At 39.3% G+C, this 18770-nt stretch overlaps 2 protein-coding genes and 1 long non-coding RNA gene across 11 annotated transcripts in view; 2 read left to right on the forward strand and 1 right to left on the reverse strand.

The window, feature by feature from the left end:
• The first annotated feature begins 2205 nt into the window (after positions 1–2205).
• smarce1 (SWI/SNF related BAF chromatin remodeling complex subunit E1) lies at positions 2206–9306 on the forward strand. 6 transcript variants are annotated; one of them, XM_065275410.2, is made up of 11 exons: positions 2206–2287; positions 3206–3258; positions 3545–3588; positions 4442–4546; positions 5311–5403; positions 6111–6242; positions 6322–6493; positions 7459–7631; positions 7712–7813; positions 7922–8156; positions 8500–9306. In XM_065275410.2, exons 2-11 carry the CDS (start codon positions 3252–3254, stop codon positions 8706–8708), a joined length of 1272 nt encoding a protein of 423 aa, XP_065131482.1. In that variant the 5' UTR covers positions 2206–2287; positions 3206–3251; the 3' UTR covers positions 8709–9306. The 6 variants fall into 6 exon arrangements, with proteins under 6 accessions (XP_065131482.1, XP_065131588.1, XP_065131525.1 ...); XM_065275516.2 differs by having other exon boundaries at positions 5311–5391; XM_065275453.2 differs by having other exon boundaries at positions 4442–4540.
• Positions 9307–12218: 2912 nt separating this feature from the next.
• The window catches only part of prkcbb (protein kinase C, beta b), a 173285-nt gene continuing 166733 nt past the window's right edge, over positions 12219–18770 (forward strand). For all 4 annotated transcript variants that reach the window (XM_065275373.2, XM_065275386.2, XM_065275367.2 and 1 more), the window contains exons 1-2: positions 12219–12544; positions 13206–13237. In XM_065275373.2, coding sequence (XP_065131445.1) covers positions 12369–12544; positions 13206–13237 — 208 coding nt within the window. In that variant the 5' untranslated portion in view covers positions 12219–12368. The remainder of the gene's footprint in view (positions 12545–13205; positions 13238–18770) is intronic.
• Positions 14120–16727, reverse strand: LOC135764542 (uncharacterized). The gene is made up of 2 exons (XR_010540123.2): positions 14524–16727; positions 14120–14214 (listed from the first exon to the last, which is right to left on the reverse strand). It is a non-coding gene; the product is annotated as an uncharacterized lncRNA (long non-coding RNA).

Genomic DNA, 18770 nt, shown 5'->3' on the forward strand with positions numbered 1-18770 from the left:
CAGCAGATCATTCCACAGATGAGGAACAGCTCCAGAGAGGGTACGCAATAATGTTTCTTTTCCTTTTTGAGATGGCACCACAAGCCGTCGCTCGGTGACAGAGCGCAGGGATCGAGAGGGTAAGTAAGGCTGTATAAGCAAATAAAGGTAAGGGGTGTGCTGACCCAGTGGTGCTTTTAAAGGCCAGGAGCTTTAAATTTGACGCCAGCTGTTAGAGGAAGCCAGTGTAACTTAACAAAGAGAGGAGTGACGTGTGCCCTCTTTTGCTCATTAAAGACCACTCTTGCCGCTGCGCTCTGAATCATCTGTAGGGGTTTGGTTGTGTAGGCTGGAAGTCCAGCCTGGACAGGACAAGAGCTTGGACTAGGACCTGCATAGCGTGCTCATTTAGGAAAGGTCTTATTTTCCTAATATTGTAGGGAATGAATCTACAAGAGCGGGCGGTGCTGGCAACATGGGCCGTGAAGCTAAGCTGATAATCAATGACCACTCCCAAGTTTCTGGCTGTCCTGGATGGCGTGATGGTCGAGGAACCTACCTGAATGGAAAGGTTGTGATGAATCTTTGGTTCAGATGATATGACAAGCAGTTCTGCAAGGTTAAGCCGGAGATGGTGATTCTTCATCCAGAGTGAGATGTCCCTCAGGCATGCTGAGATGCGGGCAGAAACATCAAACGTATGAAAATACTGCCAAATGGAATCACATGGTTAAATGGAGCTAAGTGGTAGAGCATTGTGTTGGCAGAGCAAAAGGTCATGGGTTCAAACCCAGGGAACACATGTTGATTAAAAAATATATATACCGTCTGTCAAATGCATAAATGTAACAGAGTCTGTTGAATAATGATGGATATTATTATTTTTTTAAATGGAGAATGGATTTTATGGATATTTTGCATGCAGATACCTTTTTGGCATGGTAAGGCATAATAAAATATGTTACAAATTTTGTCAGATTTAGCAACAAAACTTAGCAACAAATATTGAAATATACATGTTTCCTTAATATCTTATCTAAAAAATCTCATCTAAACATGAATATGAATAAAACATAACTGTACACACAAAAATGGCGCTAGATAGCACTAAAAGTGGTTGACTGGCTCGTAATCATAGGGGAGCAATTTTAGTGCTAAACATTATCTATAATCTGTGTAGCACCATAGAACCATATTGTGCTATGTTGAACCATAAGTGGTTCTACAGAGGTGCTATATAGGTGCTCTGTAGCACCAAATGGTTCCCCTATTATCATGAGCTTTGCAATAAAATTATGCTATTTTGAAATTATTATATTATTGGTAATTAGTCATTTGAAAAAGCACTTTGTATGCATAATGTTATTGCTAAATCTAAAAAGCTTAATTTAACAAAGCACTTGACATAAACCATTCTCCATGATGTAAAGAACAGTCTATGAAAATATAACCTTGATATCTCTAATATTCACTGAGTAAGGCTATGTCAAAGATTGAAAGTTAAAATGTAAAGTTAAATTAAAGGGGACATATCATGAAAATGTGACTTTTTCATGTTTAAGTGCTATAATTGGGTCCCCAGTGCTTCTATCAATCTAGATAATGTGAAAAAAAAACAACCCCGTAACTTAGTTTTGGTAAACCATTCTCTGCAAGCATGTGAAAAAGTATGTCATCGAAATTTGGATCCCCTTGTGATGTCAGAAGGGGATAATACCGCCCCTTAATCTGCACTAACCAACCACGGCACTGCCATTTAGTGCAGAGATCAGTTCAATTGCATTTATAAGGACACACCCAAAAACCGCACATTTTTGCTCACACCTACAAAGTGCCAATTTTATCATGTTATAATAAATGATCTATATGGTATTTTGAGCTAGAACTCCATATACATACTCTGGGGACACCAAAGATTTATTTGACATTTTAAAAAAGTCTTATGAAATATACTTTAATGGTTGAAATCAAACTTTAATGCTCCTCATTTCATAATGAGACTTTAACCTGGATTTCACAGACGGGGTCACAAATGTGTCTCAGCAGTTTTATACAATAGAAGTCAGTGATTGCCAATGTTCAAAATGTCTTGTTTGGTGTTCTGCTAAAGAAAGTCAAACATGTTTGGACTGACATGAAGATGAATGCGTTTAATTTTGTCCAGTATTGTTCTTTTGTGGCGTTGGCTCATTGCAGTATTAGACTGTGACCGATAGGGGGCAGCAGTGTGATTGTAAAACGGCTCTTGTGAAGCCCTATGTGTGTCACATCCTGGCGGAGCACCATTGAGGGAACAAAGGAGCTGGGGGTGAGTATCTGCAAATCATTTTTATTCCAAATGATTAACTGTATTTAGCAATCAGGATGCAATTTATATTACATTATAGATTGAATGCGAGAATATTATAGTCACTTTTTTGATGTGCACTATGGTTTTGGACAAATTAAACGGTTATCGGACGTTAGCTAGCCAGATTGCTAATGCAGTTCCGATAACCGCGGCTTGTGTTAATAAAAATAAATATGACTTTGGCAACATTAAATGTAATCTTAACGATTTAAAGTCACGTTTTCTCACCGAATTACCAGAATACACCTGTCTTTCTTTGTTAAACATAATCTTTTATTGTGGTGATATCCAGCTAGTGACAGCCTGTTTCATTCATTGATGTTGTGCATGTTAGCATCTCAACCGGCTTGTCTTCATGCATTCTGAAAGCTTATAGCTCGCCAAGATTAATACCTTACCTCAAAACTTATGCTAATAAAGCACATTTAAATATATTGTTAAGAACATGATGCGATTTGGAAAGTTGTTTTGTGTAAATCTCTAGCGAGCTGTAAGCTCATTCGCCTCATTGTGTGCGCCATTATCCGCATCCAGCACGGGCCTGAGAGTCATACAAACATGCCAATTTCTCGTTTATTTCACCACAAATCCACTGTTTTAGCTTTTTCATAACTTGTTATGAATTTATTTCATTTAGGATGATGAGTTTTTCTTTATTATTATATTAATATGAATAAATAAATATATTTATAGATATAATTATGCATTTTAAATTTAACTAAACCAGCGCATATTTGTAAACAAGCGTAGGGATATAAAATAATATTTTTCGTACTGAATTAAAAATAATCACGTTTTTTCTTGTTGTGATTTATCATATATTAGTAAAGACTGAAAGCATGCCTATGCGTCTAATAAGTGTTTACCCTATTACAGAACCAAATGATGGGGATAGCCTGATATCCTCAATCCAACAAACAAGATGTCAAGTAAGAACACATTTCAACTAATTGATTATAAAGACCTTACAGATTTGTTTGTATCCCGTTTAAGGCCACCCATCTGTATCATTAAAATTAAAGGTTTTATTGGACAAACTTTTCACTCCTGTATTTGATATTAACACTTAAATCTTTGCCTGTCCTATGTAATGGCCTCCAAAGAGTTAATTTATAAATATATGTGACGAATAAGTATGTTTGCCCGGTGGCTACACCAACTGTGCCAGGGCTCGTTCGTCACAAACTGTCAATTTTTCCCCTTTTTCTCTCACAGAACGGCCATCCTATGCCCCTCCCCCTGCCCCAGCCCCCACAACAGTAAGTATTCAGTACATGCCAATCATCCATATGGCCCCTCCATCATTCAAACCTGTATTATAAGTTACTTAAGCCCGGAATATTTTTTTACGTGTACGGTCAAACGCATACACGTTCGATGCATACGCGACCTATGCGTATGAAGTATGCGCGGTTAAAAAAAATTGTGGGTGCACGTACAGTGCACGCATACTATTCTAATGAAGATATTTGCATCACGCACACTGTATGCTGACCCTTGCGTATGCCTAAAATCTGAACTATACTTCTAGCTTTAGAGATGAGAGGATTGTGGGAAGGTCACAGTATCACATGGGGTGGGGCTTTTGTTTTTGTATAGATTAAGTTTGCTGCCTTGTTTGCAAGGCTTTGATTATCCATTATGGATTAAAAGTACTGTTGTACTGTACAGAATAAATTCTGAGCTTATTTTTAGTTCCAGTTCGAGTGGCAAATTAATTTTTTTATTACTTTGTTTCTTAAGGTAGGGTTAAACATTTCATCCATATGTTCCAGACGCTGTTGTATTAGTCAGATTACAGACCCAGTTTTCAAAATGATCATTACGGCGGTATGTTACCAGGTGTTTTTTATGAACCCGTACAGTTAATGAAGCCTATTAGTACCTCATTGGGTTCGGCCCAACACCACCAACCATAGTGCCTGTGGCTTTGCTACAAATGGATGTAGGGTAATGCCAGGTTGCGCTGCTATCAAAGATTGCTGCTTTTTGCATGTTTTTTTTGCAAATCATGACTGAAAACAAAACAGGATCTCCTTTTCATTTTTTTGTCCCTTCCTTCCTTGTTTGTGTCATTTCTCATTCGTGTTTTGTCTCATTTGTCTCCATCAGCAAATGCCCACCACCCCTGGGTTTGTGGGGTACAACCCATACAGCCATCTGGCCTACAACAACTACAGGCTGGGAGGGAACCCCGGCGGGAACAACAGGGTAATGGTAGGACCGTGGCCAACTAGGGCCCTAGCGACAGCAGAGGGACTAAAACCCCGAACAAACAAGAGGACAGCCTGACTGAATATTCGTCTTGTATTTAAAATAGAGTGAAATGCAACTGTACAGATTGATTTCATAGTTTGTAGAATGAAGACCCCTTGAGTCTTGGGTAGTTGTCTAGCTCTCAACTAGTAGCTTTCATAATCCTTGTGTTTTCTGTGTAGCAGTCACTCAATCGATTTGTAGGTTGTTGTAATTGGACGGATTCTGATTTGAGTGATTGCTTCCCAGAACCGTTCCCTTTCCCCATTGGCCATCCTATCATTACATCATGCACGAGAATTAATCCTCGTCCGCTCGCATGACCTCTGATGCACGTGCCAAACAGCATAGCGCTGCTGCTTGGCTAATAGCATCATGCACTGGTGACTTGGCACAGCTTCCTCGTAAGCTTGTGGCATTTTAGCTTTTGGCTGGTTTTATTCAGACCTCTGCAAAATAATTTTAGAGAAACTATGCATTAAGGACCGTTGTTTTGTTTTTCAAAGAGATTAATGCATGGCATTGTCAGTGTAATGATATTGTGGTGTATTTGGTACGTCTCGTGTCCCATATCCGAAGCAGATCATGCTTTCATTGTTTTCAGTTGTGCTCTCGTCTGCAGTCCATTCCTCCATAGTGCTCCATTTTGACTGTGCTGTGATGATCTCGTATGACCTTCTGTGATCTCTTAATGCCCCTGGTGGGCCTCTCTCCCTCTCCCACAGAACTCCTCAGGGATCACTGTTCCTAAGCCGCCCAAACCGCCCGACAAGCCGCTGATGCCCTACATGCGGTATAGCCGGAAGGTAAGCAGGAAGGTAAGACACCCACGGTGTCTGCTTTTACTGCTTGTATTTTGAATCTCTGAAGGGAGTCCTTCTGCAAAGCTTGAAGGCAGGGTCCGCCCCTCCTGAGGGTAGACCGCCAACATCGCTTCATTGCTTTCATCTCTCTCTGTTGAACAAAGACTGGGCCGACATCTAGTCACCAGCTAATGGGATACACTCATGTTTTTTTCTTTCTGCTTTGCATATAAGCAAATTTATAAGCTTTCTGTTGATCAGTTTGGTTGGTTGAATACTAGACATTTTAAGTTTTTATTTGAAGAGCTCAGAAGCAAAAGCCACTAAACGCCACCTATGTCAAAAAGAACCTTTTCATAACCTTTAAACCTGAAATTACTAAATATAAACATAAGAGCCTGATATAAAAAAAATGCTCATTTACAAGAAACATGTCAGACGCACTTAGAGGGTTTTGCATCTAAACTCTTCTACATTTGATCTTTTAAAACATGATTTTTCTCATTCTATCAAATTTCTTTTTTGTAATTTAAATGTTTCCTTTATAAAGGAATGTAATTCATAATATTCATTACAATCATGCTTTCATGCTTAAATATTGGGCAGAAGGGGGACATAAAATTGGTGCTCTATCTTTCAACCCCTCCCATCTTTTATTGCAAGTTTCCGGGATCCCACACTGGTTTCTGTTGACTTTTAAGTGACACTTGTTTCTTTCACAGGTTTGGGACCAAGTTAAAGCCTCTAATCCTGACCTGAAGTTATGGGAGATAGGAAAGATCATTGGTGGCATGTGGAGGGACCTCACTGATGAGGAAAAGCAGGACTATTTAAACGAGTACGAAGCGGAGAAGGTTGGTTGCTACCAGTAGAGGAGGCAGCCTCAAATGTATTTGATTTCTTTAAAATACTAAGACATTTATCTGATTCTAGATCGAGTATAATGACTCTATGAAGGCCTACCACAACTCTCCAGCCTACCTGGCATACGTCAACGCCAAGAACCGCGCAGAAGCCGCCCAGGAGGAGGAGAGCAGGCAGAGGCAGTCACGACTAGACAAAGGCGAGCCCTATATGAGCATCCAACCTGCTGAGGACCCTGATGGTGAGATTGCCCACATTTCATGGAAAGAATAAAATGATACATCACTGTGTTGGTTAGCCTCAGCTCAGGGATAGATAGATTATATATATATATTTTAGATTTGTGGCACTTCCTTACAATCTTATACAAAATCCTGGAAAGTTTGTGAATCTGGGGGGGGGATTCAAGGCCCTGGGAAGTTTTTGAAAATAAACATGCATAGATAAACGTCATTGAAAGTGCTTGAATCTTTCTGGATAAAAATCCATATTCCCTGTGTAGTGTAGGATAATATCATAAAATTCTAGACTTTTTAAGCACACGTGCTAAACTCTTTGCTTTAACCCTGGAGAACCCACGGGGTCAAATTTGACCAATGTTAATTGCTGCTCATAAAAGGGTTCTTGGGTTCTCCAGGGTTAAATGCTTATATCTTCTGTATGCAAATGTTGATTCTTAACAAAATGCTTTTATTGCATAGTTGTGTTTGACACATGAAAATGTCTCGGGCTACTAATGTATCACTTGTTCCCTGAGTAGGGAACGAGACGCTGCGTCTCCATTCCCAAACTTCCTGCGTCCCTGTAGCACCGTCTTTTGGCAATATTTCAGATAGCGGATCTACTTCCGGGCTCCCGCGTCACCCTGTCTTTGTCGTTAAGCCTCACTATTGGTTGAATTTGATAAACACATTCAGACGCACCACTTACCCCTGGAGGCGTCCCCAAAGTGTCACTGCAGCGACATAGGGCGAGTTCCCTCGAAAGGGAAATGTAACAATGTATCCTAACGGGTAACACGATGTAACCTTGCTCTCACTTAAAATGTGTCCCAACATTTAGTCTTTGAATTTGAGGGTATTGGACCTGGAAAGTCCTTTTAAGGTCCTTGAATTCAAAGTTAACTAAGGCGTGGGAACCCTGTAAAGCATTATTTACTGAAATTTTAAAATGTGATTTAGTACTTAAAATAAATGTGTACTGTAGACTATGACGACGGGTTCTCCATGAAGCATACCGCAGCAGCTCGTTTCCAGAGGAACCACCGGCTTATCAGCGACATCCTCAGTGAAGTTGTAGTGCCTGATGTTCGCTCAGTGGTGACCACCGCTCGCATGCAGGTCCTCAAGCGCCAAGTCCAGTCCCTCATGGTTCACCAGGTAGGCACATTAACAGACACGTGTATGTAGAAAGCCTTGATGCTTTGCGTGGTTGTGACTTTATTTTTGATCATCTTCAGAGGAAGCTTGAAGCAGAGCTCCTTCAAATCGAGGACCGGCATCAGGACAAGAAAAGAAGGTTTCTGGAGAGCACAGATTCCTTCAACAATGAACTGAAACGGGTGTGAAATTCGTTTTGTTGGTGAATTAATAGCCATCATATTTAGGCTAAGCTTGGGTGCCAAATTGGCTGTCAGTGATTGATGAGCGGTTTGTGTGTGTTTGTATAGCTGTGCGGTCTGAAGGTGGAGGTGGACATGGAGAAGCTGGCAGCTGAAATGGCTGCCGCAGAGGAGGCAGCTCGCCGGAGGGCGGAGGAAAGAGAGCGGGAAGCAGCGGAGCAGGTGGAGAGAGCCGCTCAAGAAGAGCAACAGCCTGCCAGCGCGCAGTCTAATGCCAACCCAGAACAAACCTCGTCCAGCGAGGCCAAGGATGGGGAGGACAAACCCACCCCTATGGAGACAGGTTAGACCACCATTCTGCCCTTTAAACCTTTTATAAAATATTAAGGGGTGGTTTCCCAGACCGGGATTATCTTAAACCAGGACAAGATCGTAGTTTAATTAGGAAATATAACTAGTTTTAACAAACATGCCTTACTAAAAATGTTACTTGTGTGCATTTAGAGGCAAAACAAAGAGCACTGATGTATTTTAAGATATGTCAGTCGAAGTTGTTTTCAGTTTGGACACCTCTTACATTTATTTTAGTCTAGGACTAATCTAATCCCTCTCTGGGAAACCACCTCTAAATGGTAGAGTATAACACATTTTGACATTAAATGTCCTACGTGGTGTCTTTTCTGCAGATGAGAATCCTGCTGAAGCATCTGAAGGACCGCAGGAGGAGCAAGGTGCCTCAGCTGCAGCTGGAGAGAAACCTGCCCAACCTGAGCCTGCAGAGGGCGCTACAGATGAGGGCACCAGCGACAGCACCGCTCCATCTGAAAGCAGCTCTGGACCCCCAGCAGAAGCCCAGGCCTCTGACAACACACCTGAAGAGAGGCAGTCACAATAACCCACACCCACATGCCTCTCCTTTTCAAAATTTACAGACACTCGTTCTGCTCTGTGTGAAGTCTTGGGGTTTGTCATTTAATCCTATGGCTGGGTAAGGAGTAAGTGGAAAGGTGTAAAGAAAGGACAAAGTTGTGCATTTTCATTTCTTTTCCACAGATATTCAGTCAACAGACTGACAGACACGCCTTTTTACTTGATCTGACATGTATTGGAGTAAAATGTTATGCTTGCATCCTACAGTCAACAAATGGTTTGTATAAAGCAGAACTGCAATGAACTTTGCTTTTCCTATAACTGTTTATGTTATCTTCCACCTTTTTGTTAAATTTTTTTGACAGGTTAGTTTAGTATATGGATTGTAGTGATTGACTTTCAGACTTGTTCCTACTTTCTTTCTTTTCATCTTTGATTTTTTTATGAAGCCATGCTTGCATTCATGAGTACACCTTGTAACAGATTTACCCAAGAGCGCACTGTGGAGATTGTTCTGCTGGACGCGTTATAAAATGGTATTACAGTAAGATTCTGGATTATAAATCGTGTTTTTGTATTGTTGAAGGTATTCACTCAATAAAGTGATTTCTATGTCTGTTTTACATTTTGCTTTATGAATTGTGCAACAGGTTATTTGCCATTTTAATTCAGTTTAGTAATAAAGTATTTGATTTCAAGCTTCTGTTTGTAGCTTTAGAACTTCAGCTGACTGACAAGTAATGCTGAATAATTAAAGGTCCCGTTCTTCCTGTGTTTTTGAAGATGTGATTTTATAACGAAAATAACGCGTTATTTTTCACACAATTTACTTATCTGTATACCGCTGTTCTCACTGTCCAAAAACGGGTCGATGCCTGCCTTGTTCTGTGAAGTCCGTCCTTCAGAAATACTTAACGAGTTGTGTAGTTTGTTAAGTGTGTTGTGATTCGACAGCAGCTTAGCTTAGCAGAGCCGTTTAAGCCAAAGCTGACGACTGACGTATTCCTGTGGGCGGAGTTTAGTAAAAAAAAACGTTTTATTGACGTCATTCAACCGGGAAGTAGAGGGCTGTAGTCCAAACACCCGTTCGCTGTAGGCTTTAAAAGGGGATTTCGGTTAAAGAAAATATATCGCCTGGCAGTGAACTTTGAGCTTTATCATTTTGCAGGTATTTATGCTTTAACAGCAACATAACACACTAACTAAAGACCTTTAAAAGTTAAAAGATTTAAAATATTTGAATTGTTATAGTGGTAACGTTAGATTAACCTTTTGCAGCCTTGCTCTGTGTTACATTGCTTAATCCTGTCTATAAAACCATTTGGACATGTCTGCAGAGACTGTTTAAGTAAATTAAAATCATGTTTAAACATAAAAAATTCAAGAAACTAGGGATTGGTGTGTATATTTTTAAACTGCTATGAAGAACATATTACTTTTTGTGTCATGTTCATCTGCCAGGAAAGAAAATCCTAAGTGCATTAAAGGATGTGATTAACCTATATTTATCACCATATAAAAAGGCATCTCCATAGCAACCATCGAGAAAATAGACTGGCACTCAGTTTATTGCGTTGAGCATTACGGAAAGAAAGAGAAAAGGTTACAAGCCATTTTAGGAAACACGTTACATCATGTTTAATACCATGTGGATTATACAAATAGTAAGAGCAGGGATGTACAAGATTATAAAACGGGATGCAAAAAAACGCTATTTTCCACCACAGTGTTATAACGAGTGAATATGCAAATAGTCCAACAGTAGGGGGCGCGATTTCACCTTCAGTCTGGATATTGAAATGTATTTTCTGATGATAAAATATTTCTACTGCAAAGCATGTGCTCAAAGTTAATACCACAATAGGATCCAGTTTTAAGAAACTACTTCGCAAACTAACAAAAGAGCAATTACTGTACATACAAAGAGGACTAGATTATAAGGTTTCACTGCATGTAGATATGCTTTGTGTGTGGGGGCGACTGCCAGTAAAAAGTGTAGTGTGCTTTGTGGGTGTAGAGCAGGTACGCTGTTCTGTTTGCTGTAAGATAGTGGGCATCAGGTGATCTCTCTGCACTTAACATTGCATCTCTCTCAATAACACCAGCATTTGTGTCCATTTCACATGCTGATGTGCACTTCACAGTCTTTTCTGACTCCTCCTTTAACACAGGAAAAGGCAGAAGTGACAACCAAGTCAAGAGGAAATGTATTCAACAAGGGAGACAGACGCAAACATTCACAATGACTCTAGACACAAAATTGACTGATAAGCAAGCAAGCTACACAATTGAGATAGAGCGTTTAATCAGCAACAGATATGAATTTAACCATGAGGCCTTAAGCGTTTAATAGAGCAAAGTCTGGTGTCAAAGTCTGGTGTTGTAAAAGAAACCATAAAGTGTGTGGAAGACGTTTTTTATTAGAGATTCTATGAAATTACTACACTTATTACTCTTATTTAAACAGTTAGCTTATTTGTGCACCAAATAAGGTTGCATTCTTCCAAATGGTAGTGATTTATATCAAAACATCTGAGTATAGCGTTTAAAAAATAATAAATAATGAATCACACCATATGATCAACAGACGTATGAGGACATCAGCCCAGGGAGTTCAGGCCCCCTGCTGCTATTCACACCAGTCTCTCTCCGTAAGTGCATGGTGCCATTGTGTTCTCAGACGCTGGATGTCCTTGCCTCCTACTTGTAGTGCGTCACTGAACAGGAATGAAACAACTCGACTCAATAGTGTCAGCTGGGACACACAACAAAAAATTATGTAACAAAGCTTATGCATCATTTTAGGTGAGTAATCACCAAAATAACTTTGCTCTCTGTAAGTGGATGTCACCTGTGCTACAGGCACTGTAAAGTATTCTAGATCCAATTTTATAACCAGTCATTTTAAAACATAATAGATGACCACAATCCTGTAGCTCAATTTGTTCGGCATATCATTAATAGTCCAAAGGTCAATTACCAAGAAAACAGAATGTAGGCTGCTCTGGATAAAAGCATCTTCCAAATCTAAATATAAGGGACCACCATTCAATAAATAAATATGACTCTTTCTTTAACATATTTGACATAAAAAGAGAAAATAGCGGCACACAAATGTGATTTCATTATGATTTCAATTCTAGCCCTTAATTAAATCTCTTTTACACATCATTTACAGGTGTCAGTCAGTCAGTGATAGGCTGTATGATTGACAGTTTCTAGTAATGTGTAGATGTGTTATTTTATTTGATAAATCTACTATTGTCTCCTTTATGCTTTTGAGAGCTTTCATGTACTTGTGAGAGCTTTCACACATCTGCATCAATCAGCTCCTCTTGCCAAAAGTAAATGAGTGGGAGGGGGGCGGAGTCTCAACGCCACTCACAGTGAGTGTGTTGGACTAGGACTACATCAAAATATGACACCGAAGTACCGCGAGAGCACAGCTTTCGAATCTCTCTCGCGGTACTGTTATGTCACATCTGATCCGTCTGCGCAGCACTACATGAAGTCGAACATACCTTATGTGTGTGTGTATGCGTAAGGAGGGCACACTTGGGCGGAGCGGGACTCCGAGCGCAGCGCTTGAGAGAGTTCATCGCAGTCTGAAGCTTTGCATTACATGTTCACACTCCTCACAACTCGCTACGGTTATAGGTTTGCGTAAATTTTTACCGCGTTGACAATGGCTGACCCGGCGCAAAACAACAGCGATGGAGAGGAGGGAAGCGAGCCCATGAGGGGTTTCGCGCGACAAGGTGCCCTGAGACAGAAAAACGTTCACGAAGTGAAGGATCACAAGTTTATCGCTCGTTTCTTCAAGCAACCTACTTTTTGTAGCCACTGCACGGACTTTATCTGGTAAGCAAGAGATTGGACGCTCTGTAGTTTGTTGTCTGCTGAAATGAACCTGTTACAGTTGCACAGAAAGTCGCCTTTAACGTTTGCGTCTCGCAACCTAGAAAGCGCTCGTCTGTTGTCAATATCTGTGAACTGTTTCTGTCATCCGCGCTCTTGATGACCACAGCGGCGTTTGTGTGTGGGATTTTTAACGATAATTTATGGTTTAACTACGGTATTGTGGTCAAACCAGTAAACAACACAAAATTTACGATGATCTTACTGGAGAACAACAGGTTAAACAATTATAGTTATAGTAAAATTATGGTAGTACAAATGGTAATCAGTCAGCCAAAAACTTTACCTCACTTTTGCAATAATAAACCATGGTGAATTTACCTAAGTAGCTCACTATATTTTGTCATTTGTTACTTGCTCAAATAAATGATGCAATATAAATGTAACTGAAATGTAAAAAGGTGTGTAAATGTAAATATTTCAATGAACAGTGGATTCATAGTTACAAGCCTTTTTACGACATGAAATTAGGAGGAGAGGAATGGGTGAGTCATATGCGACAGGTCAAACAAGTGGCTTATTGTTTTTGTACAAACATAGCCTATGTGAAATGTAAATGTTTTGGTTTGTAAAAGGTTTTGATTTTCTGTTTTTTTTCTTTTAGGGGATTTGGGAAACAAGGATTCCAGTGTCAAGGTAGGAATTTACAGTTAAATGCATATTTTAAACATCCTATGAAGTGAAGTGTTAGCATTCTTGTTGCAGTATTTACTACTATCATGCTTTGCTAAAGACGTTTTAACTTTTGGATAAAATGTCATGATTGGTGAAACACTGGAATGTAAATAATAACACTAAAGATCAATAGAAAATCTGAAAGAAATCACACCCTTTGAGTTAAATTCTTCAACATGCCCCAATAAGCAATTGCTAGTAACTAGCAATGTTCCCTCTAATTTTTTTCAGCACTGAGCAAATAATTTTTTTTCTGAGCACACATTTCAGTACTGTGAGGAATTCGCAACCACACGACCTGCCGAAAATGAACACGAGCCTGCGTTAACCATAGGAGATTCAAAGAGATGACAGTGTAGCGTGTAACGGGGTTTAGTGTATACACACGTATAATGTTCAATGTGGGCCTGTGTATAAATCCCAATACATGTAATTAACACTCTCTTTGAATTTACCAGGTACCTGGGTTTAGCAGATTGAACCGTTCACCTCAAGCTGAAAATCAGTTCTCATATACTACAGTGCAAATAAATAAATAAATAAAATACTTGTAAAAGTGTAACACTGTTTCATTTTGTTTGTAATCCAAATTCATGATTCACTTAAATGACTCTGTTGGGTTGAATTCATGAATCAATTGACTCGGTTCAAAGGACCGTTTGTTCCTTTATATAGTTCAAATAGTTCAGTTCAAAGTCAGTGTCCTGTCCTTTAAAGAAAATCCAAGAAAATACGGAAAATGAAGTTTCAGCGAATTCACGTCCTAGTAGTTGTCCGAAACAAAAAGGAAAAATACCCTCCTACCAGTTCTGATGAATTCAAAGCACAGATCTGGTTGGCTCGCCTTTTTGTATACACCTTCACTTAATTGTCTCGCGTGTCCAAGATGGAGCAGGAGAACTTTACAGATGTTCGAAATTCTCACAAAAAAACCCAGCCTTGTAAAAACACAAGGCAGAACAGTAATTAATCTTCAGTTCAACAGATTTATCAATAAGCATCATGTAAACATTTCAAATAACAACCTAACTCAGGGTTTCAACACTTATTGAACATATTGACACTTAAAATTTTATTTTTTAATCACATTTACGTTACTTGACTGTTAACTTTCAAATGTAAATAGCTTCAGCTCGTTCGTTATATACCAACGGCCAATGTAAACAAACTAATAAAACTCATAGTTTGCTGCCAAATTTGCAACACTTATGCCACAATGTCAAGTTAATATTTAGAATATAACTCACCAAAGCATACATTTTAACTTCTTATTTAAAAGAAGAAGTTCATTCGCAGTGTTTTGATGCTCTGTGATTCTGCATCTGCCTCCGTTCTAATTCTCTATTTTGCTCTCTCCTCACTCTAGCGACAGCTTTTCCAAGTTATCGCATCACTTCAGGAATCCAATAATTTGTTTTAAATCACTGTTTTGAATCTGAACTTTTTCCTCTTAATAAATATTTTAGTTTCTTGAGATCGACCCGTGCAGCTGCTCATCTGGCTCGCTCTCACTCTGTGCTCGTCCGTGCTGGCAGCGTCACTGTGTGAACTGAATGCGCTGCTACCATTGGCTCATAAAAGTGTCTGTCACCGTAGCAAGATCAGCGATTGGTTGAAAGTTTCTTCTCCTTCTAGAACACTCGCCTTCTCTCTCTCTTAATTCTTTTACAACAGCAAATGCATCAATGTTTATGTGCGGTCTGAAAAATGTGCGCGGTCTGACAAATCTATTGCGCGGCCACTTTGGCTGGCCTGCGCGGCCGCGCACGCGCGCAGCTTAGAGGGAACATTGGTAACTAGTCATCTCCTTAAAGGGATAGTTCACCCAAAAATGAAAATTCGGTCATCATTTTCTCAAACCGATCATGAGCACCATTCACTTCCATAGTAGAAAAAAAGAATCCTATGGAAGTGAAAGCGGCTCATGAATGGTTTGGTTATAAACATTCCTTAAAATATATTCCTCCGTGTTCATCAAAACTAAGGAATTTATACAGGTTTGTACCAATATGAGGGTGAGTAAATGATGACAGAATTGTCATTTTTGAGTTTTTTTTTTTTTTTTACTTTGTATGCATCTTTTACTATCTTCACAGTGAAAGCCTTTTAATTTGATTCTACCTGCTGTTCAGATTTGTGTGATATCCTCACTGCAGATGTTCACGTGTCTAGTTGTGTTTAATTACAACAGTGGGACATGCTTAAAATAGTTTTTCAGCTATGAGCAGGTTTTCCATATGGAGTCATGTTGAAATCCGTTAGGGACCCATCAAACAGCTTTTTGCTCATCCTTTTGCACAGACAGTATTAGGTTAGATTCAACTATTATAATTATCTAAAAGTGCAAATGGCTGTGTGTGTGTGTGTGTGTGTGTGTGTGTGCACGTGCTGCATGTGTAAATACATGTTATATACAGGTGTTACAGGTAAAAACTTCTCCTAATAGATTAAATTAAATGTAAATGCATTGAGTCGATTAGTGAGGTGCACCTATTAAAATTTTATTACTTTGAAGATGTTTTAGCACTTTTTGTAATATTACAATTTGTAGTAGATAGCTGTTCCTTCCATAAACCCAACACAAGTGTTCGCATCCCTGTATGAGTCTAAATTATGCTGTAAAAGTGATTTCAGTTCATGCTCCCTTCTTACGCACTAAAGACACTGGATGTTCTTAAAGGCGACTGCAATTATTGGTCACAGCAGGTCAATGGCTTTATCTACGGTGCTGTGCGTCTTCATTTTTCCACCACAGGCTTCAGTACTATCTCTAATTACAGGTCCACAGATGAGTATGTGAAGACTTTGTTCTCTTTATTCTGGATCCTGCGCTTATTCTTACTCTGTTAGTCACCGCCTCTAATCTGGTTGAACTCCATCTGAACTTGTTGAAGTTCTCCATTGATTTTTGAGAGCAGCTCTGGCTGTATCTGGTGTGCCGGACCCCTCTTGTGCCGAGGGTTTTTTTCCAGCAAGTTCAAGTTCAGGCATGCTGAAATCTGAAGGGTCTTTGCTGGAGAACACAGACAGTTCTGCCTACAGAAGGTTATGTACAAAGGAATAGCGCTCTGTTGGAATACAGTGTAGCCACTGTGCAAAATGATCTGTCATGTAGTTATGTAATGATGAACTGATTCTCAGCCAGAAGTTGTATAAACGTTTAACACCATTGTTCAGTCAGAAAGAAACACTTTATTTGGTGAATACTCACTGGAAGCGTATAGCACATGTTGTGTGAGCGGTTTTATGTTTTTTTGGCCTTATTGGAGCATGACTTGCCCCCTTTAGTTTTTAGTAAAAAATGGAAAACAAACATGGACAACACATTCTTCCTCACAACTTGTCACGTATTGACTTTTGCTCAGTTCCCACTTACTTTATAAATCGCATTTGGCATCGTTTTTGATGCTTTCAATTAGAGCTGGGCAAAAAATTAACACATCCTTTGTAAAAGTGTAAAGCCGGTTCGGTGATTAGTAGTTAATCATCATCACCTGCTTTCAGATGGAGCGGCATTTACTACACAGAGCCGTATTTCACTGAGAAGTTAACAAAATCTCATACAATATCAGAGGAGATTTCCCACAATTATGAACGCGATTTTGTGATCTTCTCTTTAAAATTCAGCTCTGTGTAATACATGCTGCTCCATCTGAATGCAGGTGATGGCAATTTACTACTAGTCACTGCACCGGCTTTACTGATGAGACACACGAGAATCGGAGAATCGCAGGTGATTTTTATTTTTATTTAAAAAAATTTGCCCAGCTCTACTTTCAATGAGAAACCATTTGCACCAATTCCAGACGCAATAGTCATGAGAATTTTATTGTCATTATGAAAATATATAATGGGATATAATGTTACCATTATGACATTTTTATCTCCTACCCCTAAACGTACTCGTTTGTAGATTAAATAAAACCCAGGATATTACAGTCAGAATTTATTTTGAGTCCAAATGACAGATTTGTGGAAGCAGTGGAAGCAAAAGCGATCAATGTCTACATTCGCCATAAAGATATTAAATCACACATTCAAAAAACTGCCGCCAAAAGTACCATTATGTCGGCTTTCAAATAGCATTTGCTCTCATGTGTCTCCTAATCAGCTTTGATTGTGGAATGCCATTGGCTGCAGCGTATCTTGTGACTGGTTGCGTCATGCTAGCTCGTTGTATTTTTCTCTGTTCCTTATACACGGTTATCACATGGCTGTAGAGGATAACACCAGTTGTATCCTTTACTTTTTTTTCTTTCAACATTCTGCTCTACATTTATTTGTCTCATTTTATACTGACGAAAATCTGAAAGGTTTAGAGCAGTGGAAGGGTGAGGTGCTCTGACACATATGGCAAACAAACCAACAATGAAGTTATGCCAAGGGCTACCCTATGATGCTAGGATGTGCTGAGCAAATAGTTGCGGAGTAGGGATACAGCTACTGCCAAAATCTTGGGAAATCTTGCTGAATGAGTGCTGTTTTCATCCGAATCCTACCCCCAAATCTAAACCTAAACCCAACATCTCGTGAGACCTGGGCGTAGCTGTATCCCCTTTAGCCAGAACCTGAGCAAACGATTTGGCGAATCGGGAATAAGAATGTGTTGCCTTGGATGTTTCATAAGAGAGATCCTTTTCTTGTTTCATTCACAAAACAAGCATTGTTTGTACAATATGAGAATGATTTTATGGTAACAGGATTATAATATTTGGGTGAACTGTTTTCATCTATAAATAACATTAGCCTTTCGCTGACTTTAAGCTAGACTTTTAATTGAAATTCTTCTAAAAAAGTAAGTTAATGACGTTTTGACTTAAAAACTATCCTACAGGCGACCTTATTGTTTCTTCCCATTAAGCAGGGTTTTTTCCATCCAGTATTGTTATCGTCTACTAATTACATACATAGTTCCACGGAGAAACCTGCGGTTAAGTGCCGAGCTCAAGGGCAGTAGAGTCACGCTGTAACTCGCTCCACAGTTCCCCTGATTTGGGATTAGAGTAGCAGTCTTGGTGTCTTGCATATCCTTAACATTTTGCTCGACAATCCAGGAGAATTAGTGAATCATGTTATTAATTAATTATATTCATTAACTAGAAAAAATACAGGCATTACAGCTAAAGAGAAGCTGCTGATTTCTGCTGATGTTCACTGTTAAAGCCACAGTTGAATGTTAGTGGCAGCGAAGGGTGACAAACAACAAGCATACCATTCACTGACCAGCTAGAATTCACAACTTCTACACCCTAAAAACTTAAATGTTAAAAACAACATAATCTGTGTTATTTTTGGGACAACCCATTTAGTGTGCTCAAACTAGACACATACTCGAAACACCTCTGTGTTCTTATTGGAACAACCTGTGTTGTCACTTTTATTTATTTTAATACAAAATGACACATGAGGTGTTAAAACGACACACAAGGTGTTAAAATGACACATGATGTGTTAAACAGCATAACAAAAAAAGCATACAAAAATTAAAGGGGCA

Source organism: Paramisgurnus dabryanus, chromosome 3 (assembly GCF_030506205.2).
Source record: "Paramisgurnus dabryanus chromosome 3, PD_genome_1.1, whole genome shotgun sequence".
NCBI lineage: Eukaryota > Metazoa > Chordata > Actinopteri > Cypriniformes > Cobitidae > Paramisgurnus > Paramisgurnus dabryanus.